The 13,258-nt window shown below is 40.3% G+C and overlaps 1 protein-coding gene across 1 annotated transcript in view; it reads right to left on the bottom strand.

Moving 5' to 3' along the window:
* Positions 1–13,258, bottom strand: part of LOC117518645 (rho guanine nucleotide exchange factor 18-like) — a 151,295-nt gene that overhangs the window by 115,973 nt on the left and 22,064 nt on the right. The window contains exons 4-7 of the mRNA XM_034179845.1: positions 12,035–12,218; positions 10,200–10,338; positions 8,708–8,759; positions 716–790 (exon numbers count right to left, since the gene is read on the bottom strand). Coding sequence (XP_034035736.1) covers positions 716–790; positions 8,708–8,759; positions 10,200–10,338; positions 12,035–12,218 — 450 coding nt within the window. The remainder of the gene's footprint in view (positions 1–715; positions 791–8,707; positions 8,760–10,199; positions 10,339–12,034; positions 12,219–13,258) is intronic.

Genomic DNA, 13,258 nt, shown 5'->3' with positions numbered 1-13,258 from the left:
ACATTATGGAACTGCCTTGGGCACCATTCAATAAGCACCCACTCAATTCAGTTCAATTTACTTCATTTATAAAGTGCCAGATCACAACAAAGTTGCCTCAAGAGGCTTCACACAAGTAAGATCCAACCTTACCAACCTCGCATAGGTGTCAAACTGATTCCAGAAAGGGCCAAGAGGGTGCTGGTTTTCTTTGTAACCACAAACCCCACCAGGTGATTTCACTGATTAACTTATCCCATCTGCTCAAATCGATGTTAATCAGTGAAATCATCTGGTGGAGTTGGTGGTTACAAAGAAAACCTGCACCCCTTTCTGGAATCAGTTTGACGTCAATACTCTAGAGCAAGCACACAAGTGACATGGTAAGGAAAAACTCCCTTAACTCCCTTAAGGAAAAACTGGGCCCTAGGTACTAGCCATATTGAAGACCCCCCCCCCCCCCCCCCCCACACACACACAGTTATGTTCTTTTTTTATTAACACAAACACCAAATTTCTAATGCGTAGTCAAACCAGGTCTAAATCATGTATACCTTAGATCACACCTGGGAGTCAGAACCCTTTTTAAAGTTGGGGGAGCAATATTGAGTTGGGGGGTCTGGGGGACCAAATTGCACCATTTTCTAGAAAAATTGTCTTTTTTTTTTGCAAAGTTGCATAATCATGAGGATTTTGTAACACTGTCATAACGAAACAGTGATGTGACATTACTTACTCATTGGACAGGAACTCATACCAGGTGACGTTTCCTGATTCTTTGTCGTCTTCTCTGTTGTTCCTCTGCCTCGCTCTGCAGACAACAGTCACATGTTTTCAGTGTGAAGACACATAGTATTTTTTTTTTTCCATTGCGTGGATCACTGTAACTCAGTTGTGAGGATTTTATTGTCAGGTCAGTTCATCGACTCATAGTGTACAGAATTTGTTGATAGTAAATTTTGTAATGTTACAGTTTTGTGCTGCAGTTTGACAGCTTTCCACACACTGTAAAATTTTTAAAAATCACAGAAGTGCAACCCCAACAGTTTGAGGAAACTTACCCAAACCTGTTACTGTAAGTAAAGGTATGTCAAATAATTCAAACATTATTTCTCATTTTCATTCATTCATTCATTTTTTATATCCGCTTATTCCAGTTAAGCGTCACGGGGGACCGACAGATGTAGGCAGACACACATTCACCACAACACACTGACCCTCTCTCTCACATTTCCTAGGGTCCAGTCCATCCAACCTTGCATGTCTTTACAAGTGGGAGGAAGCCAAAAATTGTTTTAATTATGCAAAATAAGCTTGGTTGATTAGAGCTGGAAAAAATCAATCTATAAAGCACACTGTAATAATTCCTTCTGTCACCTTGGTGGAGGTAACGTTTTCACCCTTGTTTGTTTGTTTGTCTGTTTGTTTATTTGTTTATGAACAGCCTGGAGCTCACAGTTTTTCATATATCGTTATAAATTTTTACTGAAGATTCATATCCTGATAGCCAAGGACTGATTCAATTTTCAAGGTCATAGGTCAAAGGACAAAGTCATGAAAAATCTTTGAAAATTGGAAAAATCCCTATCTTTAACAGTGAATAACTACTAATGACTTTAACTAGTAATGACTTCATGACTTTCTTTGCTAACAAAATTTTAACTATTAGAGAAAAAAATTACTCATAACCATCCCAAAGACGTATCGTTATCTTTGGCTGCTTTCAGTGATGCCGGTATTTGGTTAGACTCTTTCTCTCAGATTGTTCTGTCTGAGTTATTTTCATTAGTTACTTCATCCAAACCATCAACATGTTTATTAGACCCCATTCCTACCAGGCTGCTCAAGGAAGCCCTACCATTATTTAATGCTTCGATCTTAAATATGATCAATCTATCTTTGTTAGTTGGCTATGTACCACAGGCTTTTAAGGTGGCAGTAATTAAACCATTACTTAAAAAGCCATCACATGACCCAGCTATCTTAGCTAATTATAGTCCAATCTCCGACCTTCCTTTTCTCTCAAAAATTCTTGAAAGGGTAGTTGTAAAACAGCTAACTGATCACCTGCAGAGGAATGGTCTATTTGAAGAGTTTCAGTCAGGTTTTAGAATTCATCATAGTACAGAAACAGCATTAGTGAAGGTTACAAATGATCTTCTTATGGCCTCAGACAGTGGACTCATCTCTGTGCTTGTTCTGTTAGACCTCAGTGCTGCTTTTGATACTGTTGACCATAAAATTTTATTACAGAGATTAGAGCATGCCATAGGTATTAAAGGCACTGCTCTGCGGTGGTTTGAATCATATTTGTCTAATAGATTACAATTTGTTCATGTAAATGGGGAATCTTCTTCACAGACTAAAGTTAATTATGGAGTTCCACAAGGTTCTGTGCTAGGACCAATTTTATTCACTTTATACATGCTTCCCTTAGGCAGTATTATTAGACGGTATTGCTTAAATTTTCATTGTTACGCAGATGATACCCAGCTTTATCTATCCATGAAGCCAGAGGACACACACCAATTAGCTAAACTGCAGGATTGTCTTACAGACATAAAGACATGGATGACCTCTAATTTCCTGCTTTTAAACTCAGATAAAACTGAAGTTATTGTACTTGGCCCCACAAATCTTAGAAACATGGTGTCTAACCAGATCCTTACTCTGGATGGCATTACCCTGACCTCTAGTAATACTGTGAGAAATCTTGGAGTCATTTTTGATCAGGATATGTCATTCAAAGCGCATATTAAACAAATATGTAGGACTGCTTTTTTGCATTTACGCAATATCTCTAAAATCAGAAAGGTCTTGTCTCAGAGTGATGCTGAAAAACTAATTCATGCATTTATTTCCTCTAGGCTGGACTACTGTAATTCATTATTATCAGGTTGTCCTAAAAGTTCCCTAAAAAGCCTTCAGTTAATTCAAAATGCTGCAGCTAGAGTACTAACGGGGACTAGAAGGAGAGAGCATATCTCACCCATATTGGCCTCTCTTCATTGGCTTCCTGTTAATTCTAGAATAGAATTTAAAATTCTTCTTCTTACTTATAAGGTTTTGAATAATCAGGTCCCATCTTATCTTAGGGACCTCGTAGTACCATATCACCCCAATAGAGCGTTTCGCTCTCAGACTGCAGGCTTACTTGTAGTTCCTAGGGTTTTTAAGAGTAGAATGGGAGGCAGAGCCTTCAGCTTTCAGGCTCCTCTCCTGTGGAACCAGCTCCCAATTCAGATCAGGGAGACAGACACCCTCTCTACTTTTAAGATTAGGCTTAAAACTTTCCTTTTTGCTAAAGCTTATAGTTAGGGCTGGATCAGGTGACCCTGAACCATCCCTTAGTTATGCTGCTATAGACGTAGACTGCTGGGGGGTTCCCATGATGCACTGTTTCTTTCTCTTTTTGCTCTGTATGCACCACTCTGCATTTAATCATTAGTGATCGATCTCTGCTCCCCTCCACAGCATGTCTTTTTCCTGGTTCTCTCCCTCAGCCCCAACCAGTCCCAGCAGAAGACTGCCCCTCCCTGAGCCTGGTTCTGTTGGAGGTTTCTTCCTGTTAAAAGGGAGTTTTTCCTTCCCACTGTAGCCAAGTGCTTGCTCACAGGGGGTCGTTTTGACCGTTGGGGTTTTACATAATTATTGTATGGCCTTGCCTTACAATATAAAGCACCTTGGGGCAACTGTTTGTTGTGATTTGGCGCTATATAAAAAAAAAATTGATTGATTGATTGAGTGAATGAATTTTCAAAACGTCAGAACTCTGTGCTCAAATTTCTTTGTGGGATGGTATCCTCTATGGACTGACAAAGTTTGATCTGGATCTGATCCAGATGACAGATTTTGTGGCCATTTATGTAAATGTAACATTGAAAACCCCATTTATTGTTTATTTTACATTATATCTTAATCAAACATGCCTCAATCGCTCTCATATTTGAAAGTGAGGTGCAGATTGGCACTCACTATTTTCTGACAGGGTTTGATCCAGATATGATCCAGGTTACAGATTTTGTGGCCATTCAAATTTTACATTTATAACCCCATTTAATGTATATTTTACATTATTTCTTAATCAGACATGCCCCAATCACTCTCATATTTGAAAGCGAGGTGCAGACTGGCACTCACTATCGCCTGACAAAGTTTGATCCAGATCTGATGGATTGTGGCTTTTGTGGACATTTGAATTTAATATTGAAAAGCCCATTTGATGTACATTTTGCATTAGATCTCAATTAAAAGTGCCTCAATCACTCTGATTTGTGACAATGAGGTGCAAACTGGCACTCTCAGTGAACAGACTAAGTTTGATCAGCATTTAGGGGATATTTGATTTTAACATTGAAAAGCCCTTTTGAGCTATATTTTGTATTGTATTTTAGCTTATGAAAAGCCACCTCTAACAGGACTTTGACCTTGAAAATTTTTTCCAAGGTAAAAATTTGTGGAATTTGGCAGATGTTTAGATCCATTTAGTTTGTCAACTTAATATTTTCAAGTATGCTGCACTTATTCATAATACTCCATCAATCCATTTTAAACATGAAGCATCATCAAAACTAGGCGGTTGCCAATCTAATTTTTCAGATTGACCTATATTGGGCAAAATTACTGGATTGGCTATCGGAAATAAAAAAGAAAGAAGAAGAAGAAAGAAAATCAGATGTGATATGGGTGTTGTGTTGCAGGCCTGAGTCATGCTGTGAGCGACATATGTTTTGTTTTAGGGAAGTAAACTATTTGTTTCACAGTTTGAGATGATGTTTTGTTAGATGGCTACATTAGCAAAGTACATCCAGACAAATGTTTCTATTATCAGATAAGTTGTTTCATGACGGGTAAAACTGTATCAGATTGGTATAGTATCAGCTGATACCAGTGGTTCCACTATTGGCATCAGACATCAAAAAAAGTGGTTTTAAATATCACAAACCATGAACCTTTCAGCTGTGCAATGATCTAGAATTTAATGACCTCCCAGAGTAAGGAGTTAGTCTTTTATAGATATTTTGACTTAGATAGAAAAAATAAAATTTTTGTCATAAATATCAGTAAATGTAGCTCAGATGGTAGAGCAGCTTATCCACAATGTTACTGAGGCAATCATTCATCTCTCACTACTTTTGTGAGTGAAACATAAAAATGCTTAGGGCCCCTTCACACATAGTATGAATAAGTAGGAATCAGGGCAAATCACAGCAAAAAAAGCCCACATAAAAACATCGAGCTGACGTCGGGAGGGACACAAAGTTGAGCAGGCATGAATGATCCTGCTTCAATTTTCAATTTCAATTTATTTTCATTTATATAGCACCACATCACAACAGAGTTGCCTCAAGGCGCTTCACACAAGTAAGGTCTAACCTTACTAACCCCCAGAGCAGCAGTGGTAAGGAAAAACTCCCTCTGAGGAAGAAACCTCAAGCAGAACAGACGGAAAGGGGTGACCCTCTGCTTGCGCCATGCTACAGACACAAATTACAGAACAATTTACAAAACGAATATACAGGAAATGCTGTTGGTGCACAGGACAGGAGGGTCTCCAGCACAACTACCACACCCATCTCTGGATGGAGTTGCACCTTAAACAGAGAGAAAGACAAGAAATACTGCCAGCCACGGGCCCTAAGCTTAACAAAAAGACCCAGAATTTAGGTAAAGTTGAGGCGGCGGCACGCTCCGTTTCCTAATAAAATGAATTAAAAGAGTAAAAAGCAGAAAACAAAACTATACCAGTATGCTCGCCATACGAAAGGGAAAATAAGTGTGTCTTAAGTCTGGACTTGAAAGAATCTGACTGTTTAATTGACACAGGGAGATCATTCCACAGAACAGGGGCACGACAAGAGAAAGCTCTATGACCTGCAGACTTCTTATTCAACCTAGGGACACAAAGTAGTTCTGCACCCTGAGAACGCAAAGCCCGGGCCGGTACGTAGGGTTTAATTAGGTCAGCTAGGTAGGGAGGTGCCAGTCCGTGAACAATTTTATAGACTAGTAGCAGAACCTTAAAATCTGATCTCTCTGGGACAGAAAGCCAGTGAAGGGATGCCAAAATGGGTGTAATGGGTCTGCTGTGATGATTTTGTGCACGAGCGTGCTCGAAACCATCGCAGTGTGAACTCAGTGCGAGCAGCCAGTGCATGTGTAACCACACCACGCAGCTGCTGTGGAAGAAAAAAAAAAAAAAAAAAAAAAAAATGCCACCCATGGGATTCAAACCTGCAATTTACAAAAGCTCTGATTGTTAGCCAGAAACTTTAGCACTGTGCTACCATCACTGTCCTATAAAAGGTGCGTAAAATGCCTGAAATCAACAAGGAGATAAACGTATTTAAAAAAAAACAATGAAACCACACACCATAAAAAAAAATTTTTTTTTGAATCCCTTTTATCGAGCGGACAAGTATGATCCATCTGTTCCTCTGTAGATGACCCATGGTCACAGACATACAGTCATGAAATGACATGAATGAATGACATGCCTGGCCTGACACACGTGTCCTGTGGACGGCGCACCGCAGGACAGACACTGCGTCATGTGGTACGGCGCTCATGTGGGTGACATGACATTCAGATCGCCCGCTGCGTGTTATGATCTGATGGTCCATTTCACCTGGGGTAGCCTGTCAATGTGCGCGCCGTGTGCTTGTTCATTGCAGCCCGTCACAACAGCAATATATGTTTTTATGTATGTGCACATGAGGACAGCAAGCAGACACACACGTGTTATAGGGCAGTCATGTCTGTCAAAACACGGTACATGTTCCCCAGCTGGGATGTCCAGATTCAGAGATCTCAATGGCTTCTGCTGATGGCGGACACGCCCAATGTCAGTTAAGTGCACACACCAATGTGTCACTGTGTTTCTGTGTTCTGTGATCTTTTTTTTTTTTAGTTATTTGTTATATAATTGTGTATGTAGGTAGTGTAGTACTTATTAATATACCTGTCCTGGCTGTGGTCTCAGTGTTTGTACTGTGACACATCGTGTGCACTGAGCCATCATTTGTGTCTCTGGTCAGCAGTTTGGGAGGCGCCTCCCCATGCTATGTGCATTCAGACGTGCCTGTCTGCCCTGCATGTGATCATGTCTGTACATACATATAAATGTCACATGTGTGTGTGTGGGGGGGGCACACATACGCCACATGTGTTTCGGAGGGGAGAGTGGGGGGGGGGGGACACATGTGCGAGACACATGCATCACATGTGTGTTGCTTTTTGCAACACCACACTCGTGGGGGCACTTAGACAAATTTCACATCCAGCATCTGTGCTAACAGGGCAAATGGCCACACATTTTCTAAGTGTAAAGCGAGCGGTGTTGGATGTTCATGTGTGACACCTGGAATTTGGCTGACACCTGCCGTGAGAGGGATTGAGTGGGCTCTCACAGGGCATTCTCTGGCTTTCAGCAACTGGTGTGCGCGAATAGTTGTAACGACATGTGTACGAGGCGTTAGAGGCAGCTACGATTTTTCACGAATGTCATGCAATTCCTCCTTCGTGTGCTAATTGGCTTAAATCGTGTTATGTGTGAAGGGGCCCTTAAACATGTACATTTATTCCTTTTCTATAGCCACTTACTCCATCCAGTGAAGGGTCACCGGGGGGGCCCTTAATATGCACTTGTAAATCTAGTTATTTTATTTTTTTACCTGCATCATAGCAAGAAGGTCATGAGATCAGTTCCCACCTGTGGAGTTTGCATGTTCTCCCCGTGTTTGCGTGGGTTCTCTCGGGGTGCTCCGGCTTCCTCCCACATCTAAAGACATGTAGGCTAGGTAAATTGGAAACTTTAAATTGTCCGTAGACGTGTGTGTGGGCGTGAATGTGTTTGTTTCTCTATATGTGACCCTGTGACAGACTGGCGTCCTGTCCAGGGTGTACCCCGCCTCACACCCTATGACTGCTGGGATAGGCTCCAGTTCCCTAGAAAATGGATGGATGGAAACTAAGTCTTGATAGGTGGATTGTTTGAGGTAAATAAACACAAAAGGTTTGGTGCATTACATTGTGTTGTATCAGAGTCAAACTGGAAGATGCGCTTGCATCAAACAAGCGTTCCGTGCACTCAGTCAGACAGAAGCATCTGCTCTGCACACTGAGATGTCTGTGAGAAGGAGGCAGACCTCCCTCTCCTGTTTGCTTGACACAGGTAAGTAAACAGGAGAGGGAGGGAGCAGCAGCTCCTTCAGGGCATTCTGTGCCTTCAGCAAGACAAACAAGACACTGAGACGGAGTGAGGGAGGGGAGAGGAGAGGAGGAGAGATCCAGGCTGCTGGGAACTGGGTGTCAAACAAAGTGATATAGAGAAGAATCCTCCCTCGTCTGCTGTGTCCTCACACACGTACAAGCACACAAATAAACACATATTATCCACACACACACACATGGACACACAATACGGAGCCATCTAAGGAGCTCTGAGAGAGGACTGTGGGAGGAGGAGTTGCAGACATATGACATGGAGCAGAAACACCAGCAGGGAGCGAGGACGACCCTGCCGTTATGTGGGAGTTCTCCTTGAAGGATTTACAGCGACAGAACAGTATGTGCACATCTGTGCTCAGCCAGTCAGAAGCAGTATAGTTTAATTAACACAAATAATCAACATTAGCCTGGTGTGAATCCCAACAGTGGACTCAGGAAGAAAATGCTCCCAGCAGGATTAGGAAAGACGAGACTGCAGTAAAGTGGTTTGGGTGCTTACACGCAGCCCTGTCTGTCAGTGGAATGCAGGTTGTCTTCTGGATCCAGCTGCTCTGCAACAGAAAGAGGAGAAACAAGTCAAATTAAGAAAAGAAAAGTGCCTGTATGGATGCCGTCAGCATGTATAGTACATGTGTGGCCTGTATGAGTGTGATTAATATATCACAACAATCTGTTAGTGATCACTTCATTTCTTAATGGAATAAAATCTTTTTCAATCACATGGTCTTTGTCAGAGTTCACAACTAACAAATCACAGCTTGTAGATTTTTAATTTTTACAAAATTGTTTCAAACCTTTACCCTAGCACATAAAAAAACCCCAAAGCATGTACCCTGGAAAACCCAGTGAGTTGATAGATAGATAGATAGATAGATAGATAGATAGATAGATAGATAGATAGATAGATAGATAGATAGATAGATAGATAGATAGATAGATAGATAGATAGATAGATAGATAGATAGATAGATAGATAGATAGATAGATAGATAGATTCAATATGTATAATTTGTATTTGCAATGATGTGCAAAAGTCAAAGGTACTCCAGTGTTTGTAAAAAAAAAAAAAATTCTTCACTAGTATGTCAGTAAAAGAGCAAATGTGAAATTTAATATTATTAAAATTGTATTTGTAAGAATTTTATATTTTATTAAATAAAGCAGTTTATATAAAGGCTGAGTGGATCCTTGTCATTTGATTGGTGGCTTGTATATCACGTGACATGGATTATTCATACCATTTGCTGCTGTGTTTCATTGAACGTGCAATAGTTCTTTTTTAGCGAGCAATTTTGGTGCTATGTGAAATGTGCTAATGCATGCCTGACCACCGCGAGTGCTCACACTAACGGGGACGATGTTTAGCTAAACATTGCTAAGTTTGTTTTGCTGGTAGATGACGATTTGAAGGAGCTAACTGACACTGCTAATTCTTCTAACACACACAAAATAACCACTCCATGACACTGTAAGCTGCCTGGAGGCATGAAGATATGTTAAGATTAAAAGCTGGACAAATTTCTGATGTGATTTTTCGCTGGACTGAGGAACTACATGAAGTCCTTTTTTTGGGGGGGGGGGGGGGTATACGAAGTATGTGCACAGTGTGACGGATTACATCGTTGCAGTTTCAGACTCTAATTTAAAGTTTGTGTTGGACTGTTAAGCACCAGCGGAACACCAAAATGTAGCAAGTCCCTTTTCTGTTGTTTATAAATAAATAATATATCAAATGACAAGGATCTATTTTAGCCGTCATATAAAACAAATAATGAATGTTTTTTTCATGTGGTGAAAGATGGATGAAACATTCGTACCATTGAACTCATAAACATTCATTATTTGTATAATATTATATGAAGTAATTGAGCTTTTCAGTTGAGTAAAAACCTGATTACTTTGAAGGTTTACAGCCCATCATATTGAATTGCATTGCAAAGGTGACTTTATCGTATACTGTGCAAACATTCATGCACAAACACTGGACCCACCTCCTGCGGTCCGCACAGTCTGCTTGAGCATCTGGTCATCACGAGAAAAAAGTGCAGCATGTGCATGCTGATCTGAGCTGAATGATGGCGTGAAGATGTCTGAGCGGGAGTGCACAAGTCTGCCAGGATCTCCAGCATCCTGAAAACATGCAGAATATATTCAGTCACACATTCTGCTGTGTTTAACATAGAGCTTAAACACTAAGAGTCCCATCATTTATACAACCCCTGGCAAAAATTATGGAATCACCGGCCTCAGAGGATGTTCATTCAGTTGTTTAATTTTGTAGAAAAAAAGCAGATCACAGACATGACACAAAACTAAAGTCATTTCAAATGGCAACTTTCTGGTTTTAAGAAACACTATAAGAAATCAAGAAAAAAAGATTGTGGCAGTCAGTAACGGTTACTTTTTTAGACCAAGCAGAGGGAAAAAAATATGGAATCACTCAATTCTGAGGAAAAAATTATGGAATCACCCTGTAAATTTTCATCCCCCAAATTAACACCTGCATCAAATCAGATCTGCTCATTGACATTGACCCTATGCCATGACATTGACCCTATGTGTCTTTTTGCAAGGAATGTTTTTGCAGTTTTTGCTCTATGGCAAGATGCATTATCATCTTGAAAAATGATTTCATCATCCCCAAACATCCTTTCAATTGTCCAAAATATCAACATAAACTTGTGCATTTATTGATGATGTAATGACAGCCATCTCCCCAGTGCCTTTACCTGACATGCAGCCCCATATCATCAATGACTGTGGAAATTTACATGTTCTCTTCAGGCAGTCGTCTTTATAAATCTCATTGGAAAGGCACCAAACAAAAGTTCCAGCATCATCACCTTGCCCAATGCAGATTCGAGATTCATCACTGAATATGACTTTCATCCAGTCATCCACAGTCCACGATTGCTTTTCCTTAGCCCATTGTAACCTTGTTTTTTTCTGTTTAGGTGTTAATGATGCCTTTCGTTTAGCTTTTCTGTATGTAAATCCCATTTCCTTTAGGTGGTTTCTTACAGTTCGGTCACAGATGTTGACTCCAGTTTCCTCCCATTCATTCCTCATTTGTTTTATTGTACATTTTTCGATTTTTGAGACATATTGCTTTAAGTTTTCTGTCTTGACGCTTTGTCTTCCTTGGTCTACCAGTATGTTTGCCTTTAACAACCTTCCCATGTTGTTTGTATTTGGTCCAGAGTTTAGACACAGCTGACTGTGAACAACCAACATCTTTTGCAACATTGCGTGATGATTTACTCTCTTTTAAGAGTTTGATAATCCTCTCCTTTGTTTCAATTGATATCTCTCGTGTTGGAGCCATGATTCATGTCAGTCCACTTGGTGCAACAGCTCTCCAAGGTGTGATCACTCCTTTTTAGATGCAGACTAACGAGCAGATCTGATATGATGCAGGTGTTAGTTTTGGGGATGAAAATTTACAGGGTGATTCCATAATTCTTTCCTCAGAATTGAGTGATTCCATATTTTTTTCCTCTGCTTGGTCTAAAAAAGTAACCGTTACTGACTGCCACAATCTTTTTTTTCTTGATTTCTTATAGTGTTTCTTAAAGCCAGAAAGTTGCCATTTGAAATGACTTTAGTTTTGTGTCATGTCTGTGATCTGCTTTTTTTCTACAAAATTAAACAACTGAATGAACATCCTCCGAGGCCGGTGATTCCATAATTTTTGCCACGGGTTGTATTCAGCATGTTAGCAATGATCTACCATCATTATACTTCATTATTCTTAATGTCAAGATTGGTCACATTATTTTCAAAACACAATAGCATGTTTCTGTTACTTTATTATTGTAGTTTTGACCTTTGAGTTGGGACGGGACACAGTCCGCCCAGTTCCATGTGGATCCTCCTCCTGGTTCCCACCAGGACATGATGGATGATAACAGCATGTCTGCTGATGGCTTGACCTGAAGGCATCATTCTGTCTTTTGTCTTCGTCCTCTCTATCGTCATCACTGTCCACAGCTGTGGTGTCGAGACTTAGCCTGCAAGAGTCATCTTTGTTGGTGTTTTTGTTTGTATCTTTAATTTGCATTATTTAAAACTATAGTATGTAGAATTTAGAGATGTTTATATAACGGCTGAGTGGATCCTTGTCATTTGATTGTTGCTTTGTTTGCCACATGACATGGATTATTCATCCTATTTGTGTTGCATTGCATTTAGAGTGCAAATTTGGTTCCATTTAGAGTACAAATTTGGTTCCATACGTTTGGAACCATTGCACTCTGCACACGCGCACGCACACACACACACACATGCACGCACGTACTTGTGCGCACACATGCACATGCACACACACACACACACACACACATGCGCATGCACACACACACCAAACAAATCCACTGCGCTGTCTGGAGGCTGTTAGCAGGAAGTTAGAATGAAAAGCTGGACTTTCTGGAATTTCTGATGTGATTTTTTTTTTCGCTGCACTGAGGATGTACACAGGTTTTTGGTTTTTTTGGTAGTTACAGGCGCGCACAAGCACCGACCCAGTTGTGTGAGCATGCATGCGGAGGACAATGAGTCTACCAAGACGATGATTTGATTGAGCTAACTGACGCTGCTAATTCTAATAACACACACACACACACACACACACACACACACACACACACACACACACACACACACACACACACACACACACACACACAAAACCCACTCCACTGTAAGCCATCTGGATGCATGAAGAACTGTTCAGATGAAAAGCTAAAAAGCTGACGTGATTTTTGGCTGGACTGAGGATCTACACAAAGTCTTTTTTTTTTAATGGAAGTCCGAAGTCAGTGTACAGCATCACAGACTACCCGTCACACATTGGACTTTAGCAGCAGTGGAATACCAAAATGTAAGTGTTTAATAAAATATCAAATGACAATTTGACTATTTTAGTTATTATATAAAACAATTAATGAATGTTTTTACATTCTTTCAATGGAACAAATATTTAATTCGGTGAAAGCTGGAACAAACCATTCATCTCGGCTTCGCCTTGTTGAATGGTTTGTTCCAGCTTTCA

The sequence above is a fragment of the Thalassophryne amazonica genome, chromosome 10 (assembly GCF_902500255.1).
Source record: "Thalassophryne amazonica chromosome 10, fThaAma1.1, whole genome shotgun sequence".
NCBI lineage: Eukaryota > Metazoa > Chordata > Actinopteri > Batrachoidiformes > Batrachoididae > Thalassophryne > Thalassophryne amazonica.
The sequence above is the reverse complement of the archived record's forward strand: the minus strand, read 5'-3'. Positions and strand labels throughout refer to the sequence as shown.